This window comes from Salmo salar, chromosome ssa09, assembly GCF_905237065.1.
Source record: "Salmo salar chromosome ssa09, Ssal_v3.1, whole genome shotgun sequence".
Lineage (NCBI taxonomy): Eukaryota > Metazoa > Chordata > Actinopteri > Salmoniformes > Salmonidae > Salmo > Salmo salar.
In genome coordinates, this window is record NC_059450.1 from 36,270,001 (window position 1) to 36,291,870 (window position 21,870).

At 40.1% G+C, this 21,870-nt stretch overlaps 1 protein-coding gene across 1 annotated transcript in view; it reads right to left on the bottom strand.

Annotated features, from left to right (window-relative positions):
• LOC106611267 (gamma-aminobutyric acid receptor subunit rho-2) overlaps positions 1-5,147 on the bottom strand; it is a 23,789-nt gene extending 18,642 nt beyond the window's left edge. Inside the window, exons 1-2 of the mRNA XM_014211295.2 lie at positions 4,552-5,147; positions 2,661-2,767 (exon numbers count right to left, since the gene is read on the bottom strand). Of these exons, the coding sequence (XP_014066770.1) occupies positions 2,661-2,767; positions 4,552-4,694 (250 nt within the window). The 5' untranslated portion in view covers positions 4,695-5,147. The remainder of the gene's footprint in view (positions 1-2,660; positions 2,768-4,551) is intronic.
• Positions 5,148-21,870: the final 16,723 nt, after the last annotated feature.

Sequence of the window (21,870 nt, forward strand, 5' to 3'; positions counted from 1 at the left end):
CACAATTCACCCAGCTTATAGTGGGAAGCTTCTGGAAGGCTACCCGAAATGTTTGACCCAAGTTAAACAATTTAAAAGCAATGCTACCAAATACTAATTGAGTGTATGTAAACTTCTGACCCACTGGGAATGTGATGAAAGAAATAAAAGCTGAAATAAATCATTCTCTCTACTATTATTCTGACATTTCACATTCTTAAAATAAAGTGGTGATCCTAACTGACCTAAGACAGCGATTTTTTACTAGGATTAAATGTCAGGAATTGTGAAACACTGAGTTGAAATGTATTTGGCTAAGGTGTATGTAAACTTCCGACTTCAACTATATAACAAGGCGATTAGAAATACCAGACGGGCTCATTTTTCTAACTTGATCACTAATAATCAGAATAATTTGAGAATTCTCTTCTTGACCATTGATGGCCTGATAAATCCTACCCCCACAAACCTATGTGAACTTTCCTCCACAACTAAATGTGATGAGTTTGCAGCATATTTCAGAGATAAAAAACAAACATTAGGCTGGGTATCAGTCAAGCAAGACCTGATGAGAAGTTTGATGATATGTTCCCTAGCCTACCACACAAAGGCACTATGGATTTATTTTCCCTGGTTGACACAGATATGTTCAAGATAGTGATATCATAACTTAAGCCTTCTACCTGCCTTCTTGATCCAATCCGCACCACCTTCTTCAAAACAGTTTTTAATTTAATATCTGAAGAAGTACAAGTTATTGTTAATCACTCCCTGTTCACAGGCAATTTCCTACCTGCACTAAAACTTGCTATGAAACCCCTTCTGAATAAAAGTTATCTAGATTCTTCAGCTCTTAGCAATTTTGGGCCAATCTCCAACCTTCCATTCTTAAGCAGAATTCTGGAGAAATTGGTTTTCAAACAGCTAAAGATTTTTTAAATGCCAGCTGTATTTTTGGAAAATTCCAATCTGGTTTTCCGGCCCTCCACAGCCCAGATACAGCCTTAATTAAAGTGGTAAACGATCTTAAAGCCAACACAGATGCCAAACATTTCTCCGTCCTTGTACTCTTGGATTTAAGGTGATGCATTCGACACTGTTGACCATGATGTCCTTCTGGACAGACTGGAGAGGTGGGTTGCACTCTCCGGTCCAGTTCTAAATTGGTTTAGGATCTATTTAACCGATCTAGAGTTTTTTATCACCCTTGAGGAACATAACTCAGAGAAAATACATATCATATGTGGCGTTCCACAAGGTTCGATTTTGGTTCTGGTAATGTTCAGTTTATATATGTTCCCCCTTGGCAGCGTTATCAGAAAGCACAGCATAGATTTTACTGCTACGCAGACGATACACAACTTTATGTTTCTGTGAAGCCAGAGGATAAATTATTAGACTGTATTAGTGATTTAAATATTTGGATGGCTCACAACTTCCTCCAGCTAAATCAAGACAAGACTGAGGTACTTAATTTTGGAGACAAAGCACAGAGAGAATCTGTCCACCCATTTTAATTCACGGGCAATAAAGATAAAACACTAGGTAAAAAACCTAGGTGTTATTTTAGATTCTGAACTCAATTTCGAATGACACATTAGGAATGTGACCAAAATAGCTTTTTACCACCTGAGGAACATTGCCAAGGTGCGTCCGTTTCTCTCTTAGGCTGATACAGAGAGACTCATCCATGATTTTATGACAAGCAGGCTTGACAACTGTAATGCTCTCCTGTCTGGTCTACCCAAGAGAGCCATTGGTCAACTGCAAAACATACAGAATGCTGCAGCACGGGTACTGACCAAGACCAGACGGAGAGCACACATTACATCGGTGTTAAGGTCTCTGCACTGGCTGCCTGTGAGTTTTATAATTCATTTGGTTTTAAAGCAACCCACGATTGTGCACCCCAATAAATGTCTGACATGCTTTTAAGTTATGAACCCAGTAGGTCCCTCAGGTCCTCTGGCACTGGCCTTTTAACTATCCCATAGCCTCGGACCAAGAGGCATTGAGAGGCAGCCTTTAGTTACTATACCCCCAGCCTCTGGAGTAGCCTTCCAAGAGATCCTGAGCGGGGCAAAATGGTGGATAATTTTTTTTTAAATCTTGAAACACCGTTTTAGCTTTGCTTTTCCTTAGGGTGCTTTTAAATCGTTCAGTTTTTATTGTTATTTAGTTTTTATCCTCTTATGTTTGTTTTGTGGTAAATATTTCATTGTTTTTATTAGTTTTTTTCCCAGTAAAGATCATTGTGTTGCATTCCATGTCTGAAATGTGCTGCACAAATAAAGTTTTATTTTATGTAATTGGAGGATAAGAATTGAGCACAATCTCTCCCTTTACTGAAGGTGTGTAATTGACCTGTCATGTTGGACAGTACTCTGAATGGACTAACAGCTAAACCATTGAAATCAGTAACTGAGTGAAGTGAACTAGCACAATGGAAATGGCATACGTGGCATTACCATTTCACATTCAGCAGATGTTATTATCCAGACTGCATTCAACTAAGGTAGGTAAATACTATGAATGGGAAATCTAATAGAAGTTCCTGCATGTTGTGTTTTACATGGCATCTTACATACAAATGGGGTCCCCCAAAAACCATCCAATAAGAGCATATCTGGTCTCTTCGGCCAGTGTGTCTGTGTGTGCGTGTGCGTGTGTGTGATCCCTACCTCCAAATGCCGGCCTCATGGTGAAATCATGATCATCTACTTTCAGAAGCTGCTCTGTCTTCAGCTTGCGGTTCTTGGTCACATCTGGAGGTTTCTTTGTCAAGGAACTGGGAGATGACAAAACAAGACAACACCATATTAATGAATGATGAGTTGATAACTGGTGGAATAATTTACACAAAGGACATTCTAAATGAGCGTTATTGCGAAAGCCATTAGGAATCGGAATGTGTCTGTGTCCTAAACGGGACCCTTTTCCCTAGTGTACTACTTATGAGCATAATGCAATAGGGCTCTGGTCGTGCACAAAAGTAGTGCACTATATAGGGAATAGGGTGCTATTTGGGAAGCCTTTGACTCCATTAAATGCACTGGTTACAAATGTGCCTATTCTTGTAAAGGGCTCCCTTGCCAAAGAGACCTTGGTCTCAATGGGAACAATAGAGCTACAATAGAACTGCGTAAATAAAGGTTCAATAAAAAATGTAAATATCAAGCACAATCAAAGCTGAATGGGAAATGTTGCTTTTCAATGATAACCAGGGCCAACTCTAGCTTTTTGGGGGCCCTAAGTGAGACATTTTAGTGCCCCCCCATTGATGGTGGAGAGAACATTTCTTATTTTAGAGTTAATTTCCTGCAATTCTACACATTTTGCCATGGGGTGTAGAGAAAATGTTCCAGTTTTAAAGCAAGTTTTCTGAAGTTCTACACATTTTGCTATGGGGCGGAGAGAAAATGTGGCAATTTTATGACATATTTCATGAAACTAATTTTGGGGTGGAGATAATTTATTTCAGTTTTTCAAATTAGTTTTAAAGCAAATTTCCTGCTATTCTACACGTTTGGCCATTACTGATTTAATGTGGTATTGGAAGCTCATAGTTCCCAGTGGTAAATTGCACTTGAACGACCCTCCAAATGGGAAAATCCGAGAAAATGTTGTTCCTGGAGTAACTAAGTTGTGATGTTTGACTACCGACCTTTCACCTTTTCAACCAAAAGATGATTACAAATCATTTTTAGACAATTAGAACTTGTCAATATGGAGAATGTAGTTAGTTTGACCATATGTCAATGTTAAGCAAGCTAGCTAACGTTATTATTAGCAATGCGAGCTAGCTTATCAAGCTTCCCAGTGCTTATGTCCTTTATGCCTGGAGATTGCCCTGATGATAACAGTAGCATGTTCTCTGCAGCCCGCTCCCATCTTTGACAGATAGACAAAACGTGCCTGAGAGACGTGGCCGTGCTTTGATCGTACTGGAGCCACTGGCTGCCAGCTGCAAACCTGTCATTGATGAGGAGGAACAACAAGTACCTATAGGTTCTTCCCTGGCTGTCTAGTGTAAAACTTGAAACGACCACCTTCTGTCTGGGTCATGATGCATTTGCACTGCTTTCTGTCACTCTTTAACCTCATCCTCAGGCTCAATTGCTACCAGATAGAGATCTTTCTCCTATATCCCTTTATAATGACTGTAGTTACTGAATATTTTTTCCATGTCCAATTCTGTCTGCAGTGCACAATGAATGATTAGGCTATATCAACACTGAATGTTGATTGTCTGCGTGGATCATCACAATCACTATCTTTATAATCATCTTCATCGCAATGATCATCAACATCTTATTTTTCTACTTCATCATCATCATCAGGGTTTATCATGATGTTCTAATCTACTGCATCAAGTAAGAGTGATATCAAGTTTTGTGAAATTCAACCTTTGATGAAGAAGAATATTGTGTACCCCTCAGATGACATTAAAAGTCCAGACACATCATAGCAATGACCCATGTTGACAGACAGACAGACAGACATGGAACAGATCTTGAACAATTGCGCACCAAAAACCCACACCTGGGTGATCAATATTCGGGTACCACTTACGGGCCATGCTTTGCGGTCTCTGGTCCATGCTTTGCCGTCTCCACGGTTTCCGTCCATCTCCGTACTCGGTGTCCAAGCCTACGGCATTCCCCGGTAACGACCAAACAGAAGAGTAAAAACAGCGGTTTAGTCAGATAAGGCATCGTGCCACCGGCAAGCAGAAAATTCCACAAGTGAGTCCAAAACCCCGTTCAGTCCATGACTTGTCCTACAGGTATACGGCTTTGAATACCAACGCATCTTCTCGCTCACGGAAAACCAAGCGTTCTGACAGGCATTGCAAAAGGGATGCTTTGATGATGTGTAGGTTGCTTGGAAATATATACTCCGAAAGATTTCCTCCGATTGTCATTGGTTAGCAACTGCACAGCTGTTTCGATGCGCGCAGCAGTCGGTCGCAACCACACTGTTGGTCATTGTAGCAGACGCAGACTCGCAGCAAGCACACATGCAGGCATGGAGCACCGCGTCTGCACTACTGGCATGTTCAACATGCTTGATGAAACCATGTATTACTATGTAGTGTAACCTCAAAATAACACCAAAGTAGCCTAGAGCACAGTGGGGGCGCAGAGATTGTCCTACGACTAATCCAGCCTGGTCTCATAGACTAGATGTAACATAGTAAATGTAAATCCGGGATAGAGAAATTAGTATGATATCAAGTCAAATGTATTGGTCACATACACTTGTTTAGCAGATAATATTGCAGGAGTAGCGAAATGCTTGAAAGTGAAGTATGTGAAATTTGGTATGGTTACATAAGAAAGAAGGTTACTTACACCAAAAGGAAAGGAGGGTGGTTGGTTAGGGTGGATGGGTAGGCGAATAACATGAATGTCTAGCAACCCAAAGGTAGAGTGTTCAAATCTCATCACAGACAACTTTAGCAACTACTTGCTACTTAGCATGTTAGCTAACCCAAACCTTAACCTAAACCCCTACCCTAGCTAATATTAGCGTTAACCAGCTAGCCACAAATTTAAATTCATAACATATCATGCGAATTGTAATTCATAACATATCATACGAAATGAAAGATGGACATCCACAAATGAATACATACCATACGGAAGGTAACATATCATATTAAATGGTGGAGGCTGGTGGAAGGAGCTATAGGAGGACAGGCTCATTGAAATGTCTGGAATGGAATTAATGGAATGGAGTCAAACGTGGTTTCCATATGTTTGATACCGTTCCATTCATCCATTCCAGCCTTTACAATGAGTCCATCCTCCTGTAGCTCCTCCGACCAGCCTTCCCTCAGTGTCGTGGATTTAAATACAGAATAATACGAAATGTTCTGAGACCATGTTGCAGCTACTAATCTTCTGATGAGGTTTTGAGTGGAGATGAGATGCTGAGGGTGCGAGTAGTAAACAGTAGCCTATAGGCTATATTATAGGGCTAGATGGAGCCAACTTTGAGATAAACTTCTTGTGCAATAAAGTTAAGATAAAACTGCATCTGTAGTAGAAGAAAAACATTATAATTATGTATCACTTGTTGCAAATTGACAAAGTTCAAAGTTGCTCTATGCAACGGCTGGTCCCTTAGTAGCCTATTCTCGCTATGATTCTTCCTTCCTCTCAAGTTGAGATAAGGGCCACTCCCAGGGGTGTCCTGGGCTCCATGATGGGACCTGGCTCTCAGATCCGCAGGGGGGTTAGAGGTGCTGGGGTGTTTGAGGCACCGGAGTCCCTGGGGCACCTCATGTACCGGCTGCGGCGTAGCGTGGAGCAGCAGCAACATCAGCAGCAGCAGCAGATGGTGCGGCTCTTTTTTAATGCGGTTTTGTCGTCGCCCACTCAGCTCCCAGTCTACTGCAGACCCTGAAACGCAGCTTATCCGGGATTTCAGTGCAATTCTCCCCGCCACGCACGCCCGGAGATCTCCCACTGTCATCCGAAGCAAGCCATTGCGCTGGACTTACGCCAACCTAGCTATAGGCTGCTGCACTGCTGGTTCCCGGTTATGTAATGTGAAAGTTAGTCTGCATGGCCTTTCCATATTAAAAAGGATGAATTCATTCTGTTTATTTGTCTGGATTGCCGCTCTATTCCTCAAACACACTTAATGCTCTATCAATATTTATAGAAATACAAAATTATAAATTTAATTGGTCAAAGCAAACAGATTAACATACATCAAGCATTGATTTGATGTTTGATTTAATTGAAGAGATGTGTGCCTCCTAAATGGTATCCTATTCCAAATGGAACCCCATTCCCTATACAGTGCACTACCTTTGACAAGAATCCTATGTGCCCTGGTCAAAAGTTGTGCACTGCATAGGGAATAGGGTGTCATTTTGGACACAAACTTACTATTGTTTATGCTATTACAGGTGACATCAATCCCTCTCTGTGTGAGTTCTAACAGGAAATGCTCTAGGCTTGACCTTTAGCTCGATTTGAGTGTCTCTTAGCAAAGCTTCCCACTGGGCACAGACGCCAATTCAATTCTATTCCACGTTGGTTCAACGGGATTTCATTGAAATGACGTGGAAACGACGTTGATTCAACCAGTGTGTGCGCAGTGGGTGGCTGTCATGTCTCAATGCTCTTATATGAGGCTCATTAGAACTCAAACATGAAAGGACTGGATTGTCACGTCCTGACCATTGAGTGCTCTTATTTTCTATGGTAAAGTAAGTCAGGACGTGACTGGGGGGGTTTATCTAGTTTATTTTTTCTATGTTGTGTTCTAGTTTATTTTTTCTATGTTGGGGTTTTGTATGATTCCCAATTAGAGGCAGCTGGTCATCATTGTCTCTAATTGGGGATCATATTTAAGTAGCTGTTTTTCCCACCTGTGTTTGTGGGAGATTATTTTGAGTTAGTGCATGTTGCACCTCTGTCGTCACGGTTTGTTTTTTGTTTGGCTAAGTTTCACAATATAATAAAGATGTGGAATGAAACTCACGCTGCGCTTTGGTCCATTCCTACACACAAGCTTGACATGGATAGGATGTTATTTCAATTTTTCTTATGTAGAAAAAGGGATATGGACATGTCAAGGAAGCTAGTGAGGACTTTTGAGACTCAAGCCCAATCCCATGTCATCCCCAAGCCCCAGACACATCTTCATGGCCCCTTTGACAACCTGAGGATAGTAACACTATAAACAATACAAAAAAAACTTTCATCTAGCTGTCAAACTAGCCACAATTACTCTAAATGGGCTTGCAGGTGTTTGTACTCCAATCCAATTGTTTTTTATCTCTTTTGCAGCTTTATTGACATTGAATTGGGCTCCCGAGTGGTGCAGCGGTCTAAGGCACTGCATCTCAGTGTTAGAGGCGTCACTACAGACCCTGGCCGTGATTGGGAGTCCCATAGGGTGACGTACAATTGGCCCAGCGTCGTCTGGGTTTGGATGGGGTAGGCCATCATTGTAAATAATAATTTGTTCTTAACTGACTTGCCTAGTTAAATAAAGGTTAAAAAAAGGGCTGGCTCTATAAAGTCCCTTAGATATGCTTGGCTGGACTTTACACTCCGGTAGCAGAGGTCCTCAGATGCTCCTCATGATTTAACCATACACTCTACACCACAGGGAATAGCATGTAACCTCCAGCAGCCACACGAACAGCAGTATTGTACAATCATAATGCAATATCACTGAACAAGGGCTAAAACCAGCCAGATGAGCATCAGTTCAGTACAGCTCGGTTCATCTTTCCTGTCCTTACATATTTCCTCTATTGTGGAAATAAACGCCTTACACAACACATTTATATTTGTTGTGTGATATCCAGTCGCATTCTGTGATTGCTACATCAATGTTATATACCCATTGATTCTTGAAGAATATAACTTATTGAATGCCTAACGAGCTTAGTTCACCTGTCGTACCCCATCAGAACCCAAAATATAAGCTTTTTTTACTCCAATGTTAGTAAACAATGTAATTGTAAACAATTTTGATCTCATGGTTGGTCAGTCCTTGCATCCATAGCTCTGTCTATGAATTAGAGAGTGGTTACATTTCCACCAACCCCATCCTTCAGCTGTTTAATAAATCCCCCTTTGTTATTGTTTGAACTGCAGATGGCCTCTTTAAGCTTGATAAAGATGAAAGGCCAAGGTTCAATCTAATATCAGATTTCAAAAGACTGTGTTGCTGTGCTGTTAAGCTAGGGGTGTCCTGGTGCATCTCACACACACACACACACACACACACACACACACACACACACACACACACACACACACACACACACACACACACACACACACACACACACACACACACACACACACACACACACACACACACCGCCCCCCCGGTGTGACCGAATGGTTTCAAACCCCAGACAGCTACAAGGGTTTCATCCCAAATAGTACCCTATTCCCTATGTAGTAAACTAATCCTGGCCCTAACAATGACGGAGTAAACAACAATTACATAATGGTACATGCTAGCCACTAACTAGGGATGCCCCCTAAAGAACTTGAATTATTTCCATGACAGCTTTAGCAATAGTGCCATCCAGCTGCATGGGTCATTGGCACAGAGCTACTGGCTGTGATTAGGTGTTAAATCACTACTCCCCCGGCTGGGGCATTACAGCTGGAGTTGGAGCAGCGTTTTGGCACAGGGCGCTGTAAACCTGGGCCATACTCAGCAGGGATTAACATTCACTATGTTGCAGAGGAAAAAGGAATGGAATCATAGTCATACAATAGACTGGTTCAGATCCATTTCTGCTATCTTGCCAACTCCTTGTCACACCAAACATGTCGATTCTATAAGGAGTTATAGAGAATAGAAACAGACTGGAATCCATGCTGGTCATAAAACTCTAACAGGATGAGGAGTTATAGAGAGTAGAAACAGACTGGAATCCATGCTGGTCATAAAACTCTAACAGGATGAGGAGTTATAGAGAGTAGAAACAGACTGGAATCCATGCTGGTCATAAAACTCTAACAGGATGAGGAGTTATAGAGAGTAGAAACAGACTGGAATCCATGCTGGTCATAAAACTCTAACAGGATGAGGAGTTATAGAGAGTAGAAACAGACTGGAATCCATGCTGGTCATAAAACTCTAACAGGATGAGGAGTTATAGAGAGTAGAAACAGACTGGAATCCATGCTGGTCATAAAACTCTAACAGGATGAGGAGTTATACAGAGTAGAAACAGACTGGAATCCATGCTGGTCATAAAACTCTAACAGGATGAGGAGTTATAGAGAGTAGAAACAGACTGGTATTCTCTTGTGAAATGGACACTAGAGAACTTCTGAATGTTTAATGCATTTCTATATCTACCTAAAACATTCTGAACATTGTGCCCTCATTTCTTTTCCATGTACAGTTATTCTCCCTGCATTTCTCTATCTTTCTGCAACGGGGACTTTCCCAGGTATTTCCAAGGGTCTCCTTGACAACTAATATGTAATTGTTTGTACTATGGTGATATTTTCACTGGAGAACTCCATTTATCTGCAATGGGGGCTTCTTTTCTGATTATTTCCAAGGGTGCCCATGACAAAATAATATTTTATTGAAGCCTGTTTGGTTTGAATGCCCCCTGCAATTCCAGGAAATCAGCATTTATATTCATCTTCAAGATAGATGTGTGAAATTCAATATCTGCTGCTGTGAAGAAATGATGATGATGAAAGGATGCACTTCCATTCCACTATAACCAGACCCCTGGACATATCTCTTCACAAACGCTCTTGATGTTCCATCACAATCATTCCACAGTCAAGACACTCACTGGGTTATAGTGGATGTGTACCGTGTGTGCAGTATCCGCGTGTCAGAAGAGGTGAAGACTGGGGGATATAAGACATGTGTATCTAATCAGGGGCGTCATGCATCCCAAAGCAGTCTGTTTGTATCCTCCTGACTGGTGGTCCTTTTTTCAAAGAAACTAAATATGCTTCTCTGCATCTCTGCAAAAAATCTGGGTAAAAGATTGAAAGGAATATGAGTCATATTCAGTACATTTAGTTACTGCAAGCTTTGTAAAGTCTATCAACCTTGCCAGCAGGCATGCCAGCTAAGATAGTTAGACAAGCTAGCTACTCTAACTTGATTGATAGACTGAAATGGCTTCTTGCTAGCTACTTACAAAGTTGGGAGATTGGGAACCTATCTGGGCTAGCTAAAGCCAACTTCATAAAATTTCAAGGTGGCTAGTAGTGTTTCAGAAAAACAACAACATATATATCAAAAAACTAATTTTAACAGGACCAATCTGAGGGGACATGTGCCCCATGATGTCTCTGTATCTAATAGATTACCTGGGAACTATACATAGTTAAAGAGATTGATTGGTCTTAAGCACTTCTATAATATTGTAACATATTGTACGAATTGAAATTGGTAGCATATCAAACAAACTGGATGACGTTATACACAATTGTGCAACATTTTTGGGGACCCGTTTTGGCTCGTGAGCCCTACTTTCAAAACTACTGTCTTAAGTTATACAAAACCTTTATGACGCATCTTTAATGAAGCTCAGTCTTCCTGTTGACTGACAGAAAGAGTGGGTGTCTGTAGTAAAAGTCTTGCTGAAGATTTGTTCAAGACAGAGGACACTATTTCACCTGAGCCAAACCCTACTCGGGGACAGCTTGTTGGCTGAATGCCCAAAACACTGTCGACCTGAGCCCTTTATTGCAATAGAAGGCTCAGCTGTCGCCTATCAATCTCTCCCCTTTGTGCAAACCTATCTTAGATGTTATCAGCTAGTTGTTACCCATAAACCAAATTCTGAATCTAAGCAGAATATTAAATGTAAATACAATTTCCAGTCTCTTATAATGACGACTTGGTCTTATATTTTACTCTAAGTTTACTTTATTAAACTTGGTGTCCAAAAGTCAATTTTCATTATTGCAGTGAAATGTTCCTTATAATAATACTATTTATGAGAACAATAATAGATTGGATCTCTCTCTCTCTCACAAAGAAAAAAACATTAGCTGACACATGATATACCACTATGTAGTGACATCACTAGTAATCATGATAATAAATGCAGACGGGGTGCATCCCAAATGGCATCCTGTTCCCTATACAGGGGTTCATACACATTTTGACAGATGACTTCTCCATGACGTTTAACCCTATTTCGATGACCAATCATTATCGGCGTCTCTGTGTACATATAAAGAAGTCAGCGTAATGTGGTATCAACACTGGGATACTGCTCTCTGATCCCATGTACCATGTCCTGTCGTTGAAAAGGTACATTTCCTGAAGAAAATTTGTGGGCTTGCTTCAGCTTAATAAAAACATTTGTTGCCTACCATAGCCATTTGAACTTTGATATAAACTGAGTGTACAAAACATGAAGGACACCTTCCTAATATTTAGTTGCACCCTGTCCTTTCACCCTTAGAACATTCTCAATTCTTCGGGGGATGGACTCTACAAGGTGTCAAAAGCATTCCACAGGGATGCTGGCCCATGTTGACTCCAATGCTTCCCACAGTTGTGTCAAGTTGGCTGGATGTCCTTTGGGTGGTGGACCATTCTTGATACTCATGGGAAACTGTTGAGTGTGAAAAACCCAGCAGCGTTGCAGGTCTTGACACAAACCGGTGCGCCTTAAATATTTTGTCTTGCCCACCTTAAATATTTTGTCTTGCCCATTCACCTTCTAAATGACACACATACACAATCCGTGCTTCTTCATCTGCATTGCTTGCTGTTTGGGGTTTCAGGCTGGGTTTCTGTATAGCACTTTGTGACATCGGCTGATGTAAAAAAATACTTTATAAATACATTTGATTGATTGATGTCTCAATTGTGTCAAGGCTTAGAAATCCTTATTTAACCTGTCTCCTCCCTTTCATCTACACTGATTGAAATGGATTTAACAAGTGACATCAATAAAGGATCACAGCTTTCACCTGGTTTCACCTGGTCAGTCTGTCATGGAAAGAGCATGTGTCCTTAATGTTTTGTACACTCAGTGTATTAAATGAGTGAATTATATCAAAAGTCATAAAACATATTTTGTTGCAATGTTATACATCAAGGGTGGTCAGCCATCCTCCAGGAGAGCTAATGTGTGTACAGGCTTTCGTTCCTGCTCCCCTCTATCAAAACACATTTTACAGATTAGCTGTTCAACTGGACCTTGATAAACTGGCTCTGTGTTTGAGCAGGGCTGGATCAAAAGCCTGCACACCAAGTATCTCTCCAGACTGAGGGTTTACCATGTGTTTTATACAGTTGCTTAATAGATATTCTACCTTGTGGGCGGTTAAGTGCCTTGCTCTAATTTAGTCATGTTTATCTTAGCTACCTTGGAAGTGTTTGCAGGCTGACTAGCATCAATTGATTTGCAATGTCCCATACATAGGATGCTCAAACCAACTGGAAGTATCTACAAAACACGTTTTGAAGCCAGATAATCCAAAAGAAAGGCTAAATCTAATATATTTTCCTAAAATTAAGATGTGTTTAAAGGAATCAACTTTGTATGTCTTGTTTAAATTAATCAACTTTGTATGGCCTTATTCACGAGTGCTGGTGCAAAGTTTTGTCCAAACACACACACACACACACTACCGTTCAAAAGTTTAGGGTCACTTAGAAATGTTCTTGTTTTTGAAAAAAAAATGAATTAGCATTTTAAAATGATAAACTTGGATTAGCTAACACAATGTGCCATTGGAACAAAGGAGTGATGGATGCTGATAATGGGCCTCTGTACACCTATGTAGATATTCCATTAAAAAAATCTGATGTTTCCAGCTACAATAGTCATTTACAACATTAACAATGTCTACACTGTATTTCTGATCAATTTAATGATATTTTAATGTACAAAAAATGTGCTTTTCTTTCAAAAACAAGGACATTTCTAAGTGACCCCAAACTTTTGAACGGTAGTGTATATATATTATACTGTACATATAGTATATTTAGTTTTATTGGTTCAGGTCTTGATTGAAACATGTTTATTCTGAATGAGACTGACCAGAATAAATAAAGGTTAAATCAATCAAATATTGCATTGTCGAAACCCACTCAGGAAACCCTCTCTCTCTCTCTGTGTGTGTGTGTGTAGAGCACCCTACAGAGCTCCCCACTGTGTGAGTGTGACAGCTAGCTATGCCTTAGAAACAGCCTGATCTACACTGACAGTCTCTGACACACAACCTGCTGAGTACACACACGGACACGCAGACACACACACAGGAACACACACACACGGACACGGACACGGACACACACACACACACACCTCCCAACCAGCAGCAGGCTACAAAGCAAAGCTCTCTCCATTTCTCTGCAACGATATAAGACGTTTCAGGCTGCAAACAGTGTGTGTGTGTGTGTGTGTGTGTGTGTGTGTGTGTGTGTGTGTGTGTGTGTGTGTGTGTCTTGCTCAACTCCTATGCTGTAACAATTAGTGATGGGTGAGTGAGTGAGTGACAGGGTTGTGCTCCAGCCGGGTAGAGGCTTTTGGCCCTGTGCTGCGTGGTAGATTACAATTCAAAACATGAAATTGTCTTACGTAATACATAGTAGTGCAGACGATAACACACTGCTAACGACCAGCCATGGAGCAGCTGTTACGCAATCTATGTTTGACCTTGCAAAATACGCGTACACGCACGCACACACGCGGGAAAGTGCACACCCACATTGGAAGCGCATGCACACACACAAAATCTAAATGTATGTCACATGCACTGGATACAGAAGTTGTAAACAACACACACACACACACACACACACACACACACACACACACACACACACACACACACACACACACACACACACACACACACACACACACACACACACACACACACACACACACACACACACACACACACACACACACGGGAAGCGCATGCACACACACAAAATCTAAATGTATGTCACATGCATTGGATACAGAAGCTGTAAACAACACACACACACACACACACACACGGGAAGCGCATGCACACACACAAAATCTAAATGTATGTCACATGCATTGGATACAGAAGCTGTAAACACACACACACACACACACACACACACACACACACACACACACACACACACACACACACACACACACACACACACACACACACACACCAACAATGTGGAAACATGTTGTGCATGCATACATTTCTTTGAATGGTTTGTGATTAGGGTAACATTGAAATTCATCAACGTAAACACATTTTTGTTGACAAATACAAAAAATGAATGACAGTTTGAAACAAATAAAATGTTTCAGTAAATGAGTGAAGTAATAAAATGATGGGTAAAAAGAAACAGGCTTCAAGACCAAACTGCTTCCAAAGTCAAGTCAACAAGCTGTAGGTAGAACATTTTAGAATGGTGAAAATGATAACATTGATGCCTTGACAGAACAACTGTAAGACACCACAATTATGATAGAAACCTTTAATTGTAATTGCTAGTCATTTAGATTTGGTGTTCCTATTATAAAACGATGACAATATACAGTATATATACAATATACAGTACCTACAGTATAAACAATATACAGTACATATATACAATATTCAGTACATATACAGTACCTACATACAATATACAGTTGACACAGTACATATACAATATACAGTACCTATATACAATATACAGTACATATGTACAATATATAGTACATATGCAATATACAGTACATATACAGTATACAGTACATATACAATATACAGTACAGTAAGCTCTGTCAGGTTGGTTGGGGAGCGTTGCTGCACAGCTATTTTCAGGTCTCTCCAGAGATGTTCGATCGGGTTCAAGTCCGGGCTCTGGCTGGCCCACTCAAGAACATTCAGAGACTTGTCTCGAAGCCACTCCTGCGTCTTGGCTGTGTGCTGAAGGTCGTTGTCCTGTTGGAAGGTGAACCTTCAACCCAGTCTGAGGTCCTGAGCGCTCTGGAGAAGCTTTTCATCAAGGATCTCTCTATACTTTGTTCCATGCATCTTTCCCTCGATCCTGACTAGTCTCCCAGTCTCTGCCACTGAAAAACATCCCCACAGCATGATGCCACCACCACCATGCTTCACCATAGGAATGGTGCCAGGTTTCCTCCAGACGTGACGCTTGGCATTCAGGCCAAAGAGTTCAATCTTGGTTTCATCAGACCAGAGAATCTTGTTTCTCATTGTCTGAGAGTCTTTAGGTGCCTTTTGGCAAACTCCAAGCGGGTTGTCATGTGCCTTTTACTGAGGAGTGGCGTCTGGCCACTCTAGCATTAAGGCCTGATTGGTGGAGTGCTGACGAGATGGTTGTCTTTTTGGAAGGTTCTCCCGTCTCCACAGAGGAACTCTAGAGCTCTGTCAGAGTGACCATCGGCTTCCTTGTCACCTCCCTGACCAAGGCCCTTCTCCCCAGATTGCTCAGTTTGGCCAGGCCGCCAGCTCTAGGAAGAGTCTTGGTGGTTCCAATTTTCTTCCACTAAAGAAAGATGGAGGCCACTGTGTTCTTGGGGACCTTCAATGCTGCAGAAATGTTTTGGTACCCTTCCCCAGATCTGTGCCTCAACACAATCCTGTCTCGGAGCTCTACGGACAATTCCTTCTACCTCGTGGCTTGGTTTTTGCTCTGACATGCACTGTCAAATGTGGGACCTTATATAGAAAGGTGTGTGGCTTTCCAAATCATGTCCAATCAAATGAATTTTCCACAGGTGGAATCCAATCAAGTGTTGGAAACATCTCAAGGATGATCACTGGAAACAGGATGCACCTGAGCTCAATTTCGAGTCTCATAGTGAAGGGTCTGAATACTTATGTAAACAAGGTATCTGTTTTTTATTTGTAATAAATTCGTAAACATTTCTAAAAACCTGTTTTCGCTTTGTCATTATGAGTTATTGTGTAGATTGCTGAGGATTTTATTTTATTTATTTATCCATTTTAGATTAAGGCTGTAACATAAATGTGGAAAAAGTGAAGGGTTCTGAATACTTTCCGAAGGCACTGTATGTTGTTTTATACAATATTGATTTGTATATATTGTATGCTGACCTCACAAAATGAATTTCCATATAAATTGACAATTACGTTATTGTATTGTACTGTATGAAATGGGAGTGTTACAGGGAAAAGTGATGTACAGTTCACATTACAGCTGGTAAATGTGAACTGTACATATATTTGGTATATTTGATTGAGAATTTGCATTGTGTGTCAAAAATGTAGTTAAGCACTTTTCAAAAACATAACATTGACATTCTGTGAGCTGACATTCTGTGAGCTGACATTCTGTGCCTGTGAATAAATACTTTGAGAGTTTACTTCAGTCTGCCTGGAGTGCCAGGTGGGCGGGGTTTGCACTTAAAAAAAATTGTATTTAATTTATTTAACCTTTTATTTAACTAGGCAAGTCAGTGTAGAACAAATTATTATTTACAATGACGGCCTAGGAACAGTAGGTTAACTGCCTTGTTCAGGGGCAGAACGACAGATTTTTACCTTGTCAGCTCGGGGATTCGATCTAGCAACCTTTCGGTTACTGGCCCAATGCTCTAATCTCTGGCCTACTTGCCGCACTTAATGGGACTTTTCTATTGATTCCATTGCAACAGGCAAGCTAAATCAAAAACAGAAATCGTAAAATTATTTAAATTATTTCAGATAGTATTGGAACCCGGTCTGGTAGCTTTATGAACATCTGTTCTTACAATCTGTTTCTTTGGTGGGCTGCTTTCATAAAGATCATGTCTGTATCCCAAATGGCATCCTATTCCCTATATAGTGCACTACATTTGACCAGAGACTATGGGGCTTATGGACTATAAAGAGAATAGGGTGCCATTTGGGAAACAGCTGGTGTGATTTCAGTATCCGTCCTTCATCTGCAGTATTTAAAAGGCCCATCCATATTAATTTGACCATGGTCATGTATTATTACAAGTGATAAATAAAAAAACACCTTATGGAACAGCAGGGACTGTGAAGCAATACAAACACTGGCACAGACACACACACACACACACACACACACACACACACACACACACACACACACACACACACACACACACACACGGATTTAGCACTGTAGATATGTGGTAGTGGTGGAGTTGGGGCCTGAGGGCACACAGGGTGTTGTGAAATCTGTGAATGTATTGTAATGTTTTTTAAAACTGTATAAACTGCCTTAATTTTGCTGGAAGAGTAGGGGATACAATCAAATGACATTATGGCTTGTTTTGCCCTTAATTATTACAAAACTGTAAAATGTTAGCTTCCTTATTATCAACATACAGCTTAACTGTAACACATTTAGTCATTTAAAATATGCAATGATATGATTGGGGCACAGATAGAGATTTCCCTTGCCAGGTCTTGTGATTAAGGAAATCTCCTGCCCCCCTAGTTACAGTGGTGGAAAAAGTACTCAATTGTCATACTTGAGTAAAAGTAAAGATACCTTAATAGAAAATGACTCAAGTTAAAGTGAGTCACCAGTAAAATACTACTTGAGTAAAAGTCTTAAAGTACTTGGTTTTAAATATACTTATGTATCAAAAGTGAAAGTTAAAGTATAAATCATTTCAAAATCCTTATATTAGACAAATCAGACAGATAGCCAGCGGGACACTCCAACATTCAGACATAATTTACAAACTAAGCATTTGTGTTTAGTGAGTATGCCAGATCAGAAGCATTAGGGATGACGAAGCATGTTCTCTGGCAAGTATTTGAATTGGACCATTTTCCTGTCAAAATGTAACGAGTACTTTTGGGTGTAAGTGAAAATGTCACTTACACCCAAAAGTACTCGTTACATTTTGACAGGAAAATGTACATTATTCTCTTTAGGAATGTAGTGAAAGTAAAAGTTGTCAAAAATATAAATAGTAAAGTAAAGTACAGATACCCCAAAAAATTACTTAAGAAGTACTTTAAAGTATTTTTACATAAGTACTTTACACCACTGCCTAGTTATTGGCTATAGATAGGTTATGACTGAAATTCAACCTCATTGTTGTGCACAGTTGTGTACACTTGCTAGGGTTTAAAAATTCTGGAAACTGAAATTCCCAGGTTTTCCAGACATCTTGATTGGAGGATTTCCTGATATCCTGCTTATTCCCTCCTGATTCTAGGAATCTTCTAACCAGGATTTATGGAACGTTACCATACTTTTACCACCTTTTCACTTGCTCTTTGAACCCAGGAATAGAGGCACAAGTCTTCTCACATACCACCTACAAGTTACTGTATTAAAGATGGATGATTGACATGTGAGGACACCAATGGGGCGGCATTCAGTGTGGGTTGCTGAGAACATCATTGGGTGTTGAGGCCAGTTTGCTCCACCTCCTCTGACTAAGGAGCTTTCTGTTTCCTGCATCTTCACTTGTACATCAAACACCTCCTGAAAAGCATTCTTGAAACAGTGGAAGTTGCAGTCTATAAGCCCTGTGGGAGACAGACAGGTAACACTTTACTTAAAGGGGGTATACATAAGGCGTTCATAACCCTTTTATGAAACCATTCACAACACCTTTATGAGTGTTATAGTCTTTTTCATAACAACATTTATAACACATGTATTCAGCATCATTCATGAGGAGTCTCCCAAATAAAAGTCCCTTCGATGAGATCTTTGTTTTATCCATTGAAAATAGGATGAGATTAGTATTCAGACGGTATGAGAAGTTACCAAAGCCAGCCATTATCATGTGAATATTGGAAATTCATTTCATTCCAATGATGAGCTAAAATACCCTAAAGAATCAGACAATTTAATTTCATAACTTAAATCTCGTGTCTCATTTACGCTTGCTAGCTTAAAATTGAAAATAAATGTTGAATTCATGTGCCAAATTATCAAAGCTATATCTAATTATTTAGATAGCATTGCTCTGAATGTGCATATTTGACTATTGCCATGAGAATTTAATGTCTTTTATGTCACTGAATTTGAAGAGAAGCTAAATGTACCGTTGTTGAGTGGTATTTGTCTAGAGAGTTGAAATTCTCAAAACACATAATGAAGACTTAAATATTATTTTACAATTGAAGGGAATATATTGTAGATGAAATGGGTTGATGCCTGCGTTGAAGACAACTTTTATCTCCATTCCTATTGAGTTTTGGAGGGTAAAGTTATTCGAATCTGCAGGTGAAAACAAAGCATGACGCGACCTTCAGTAATATCTTGTGTATGATTAAACCTGGTGTAAGACCACTGATATTAATGAATACATTCAACATAATAATAATAATAATAATAATATGTTAATTGGTGTAACCTTTTCATTGTTATTTTGGAGGAAATTAGATATTGTGTGAGTCATTGACAAACTGTTTGCCAGATGTACAAAGCTTCCATGCTTTTGTTCTGCTGACAACAATTATTACAGCTTTGTTTGTCCATCAAAGAGACAATGGAGGGGGGAAAGCAAAGCTGTCAATGCCAATGGAAATGTTAAAATGTGATACATCAAAAAGTTGAAGGCCAAACTGTTGAATAGAATACATACAATACGATGAGAGTACTTTGTTCCCATAGTTTGGGTGCCATACATCCACATGTAGTGTACCAAGAGAACACACCTATGAATGCCTATTAACTTGAAAGGAATGTATTTCAAAGAAATCCTATTCTATTGTCACAAGGGGTGTGTCAGCTGTCTCCTAGCAGAGGCGCTGTCACAGACAGCCAAGGCTCAATCTAACCAGCGGGGAGGAATTCACAAGTTCACAACTTGAAAGAAAGCTTAGAGCCTTTGATCAGGGGTGCCAAGGTAACCATACTCTACTCGTTATGAGAAAGAGAGAGAGAGAGATTCAAATATATACACTGTAATGTCTTTATTATTTTGGAACTTCTGTAAGTGTAATGTTTACTGTTCATTTTTATTGTTTATTTCACTTTTGTATATTAACTACTTCACTTGCTTTGGCAATGTTAGCATATGTTTCCCATGCCAATAAATCCCCTTGAATTAAATTTAATTGAGAGGAGGGGGGGAGAGAGGGAGAGAGAGAGTTAAGGGGGGAGTGTGAGAAAGAGAGAGTTGGGGGAGTGAGAGAGGGATATAGAGAGAGACACAGGGGGACAAACACCTACCTGGAGGTGACAGCATTCCCTCCCCCATATGCCTCCCAGACACAACTACGACACCATAATCAACAAAAACGGGTCACAACTCCTGCAGCTCTGTTGCACGCTGGGTATGTACATAGTCAATGGTAGGCTTCGTGGTGACTCCTACGGTAGGTACACCCAGGGTTGGGAAGTAACGGATTATGTAAATGTTATCCGTTAGATGTAAGGGATTACAACAAACGGTAACTATAACTCAGATTACAGATACTTTTTAAATACGAGATGATTACTTAGAGGATTACTGTTAAATTCAGAAAATATGTTTGTGAGAAATGTTTGTGTTTTTCAATAACATTCAAATCAGCATTGAAAATGTTTAAGTTTGTTCCACCTGAGCGAGTCTGACCACAAGTCAGAGACCACTATGACGACACACCAGATGTGTTTGATGGATCGCGGGAAAAGAGCAGGAATAGGTTTTTGTAGGCTACAGTCCAAGCTACAGTACGTCTTCCAATGGTGCGACTGCTGTCGGCATCCAAAGATTATCCAACTAGAATAAACACCTGGAGGTAAGGATGACAGCAGTGGTGTAGTCTCCGAAGATACGGATATCACTTATTATTACTTATTTATATATAAATAGCGCACTGACGTGAATCACACTACTGCTCTCTCATTTAGCTATTTGTCCCTTACGGATTGTGGTTGTTGTGGATTGCTGTTCACAAATCGAAATGTGCATTTGAACACAATAATGGTTGAGTTTAAGCTGCCTATCAATCATTGTTTTTGAAACCAGTGGACAGCCAGTGAAAATTCGCTCTTGCAACAGCTGCACAGTGTGGATCCCAGCCTATTTAATAAAAGTGGGGTTTTTATTAATCAATCTAATTCATGCTGAAACAAAAAAAATCCATAGGCCTAATGGAACCATGCTCAAATGCGCACATTTTCAATAGACTTAATTAAAGGGGCAATCTTTAGCTGCTACATCCATGTTTGGACTTCTAAATATATATATCCATTGTTCCTGAAGAATATAACTTATAAATGCCTCATGAGCTCAGTTCTGTCATACTCCATGAGAACCCACAATATAACTTTGTTTTTCTCTAATGTTTGTAAACATTGTAAATGTAAACAAACACTGTATAGCCTCATAACATGGTTAAAACAATAATTTTGATATCTTGCATGGTCAGTCCTTGCATCCATAGCTCTGTCTATTCATCTGAGAGTGGTTACATTTCTCAAGGCCCATCCCTCAGCTTTTTTACCAAAACAGAG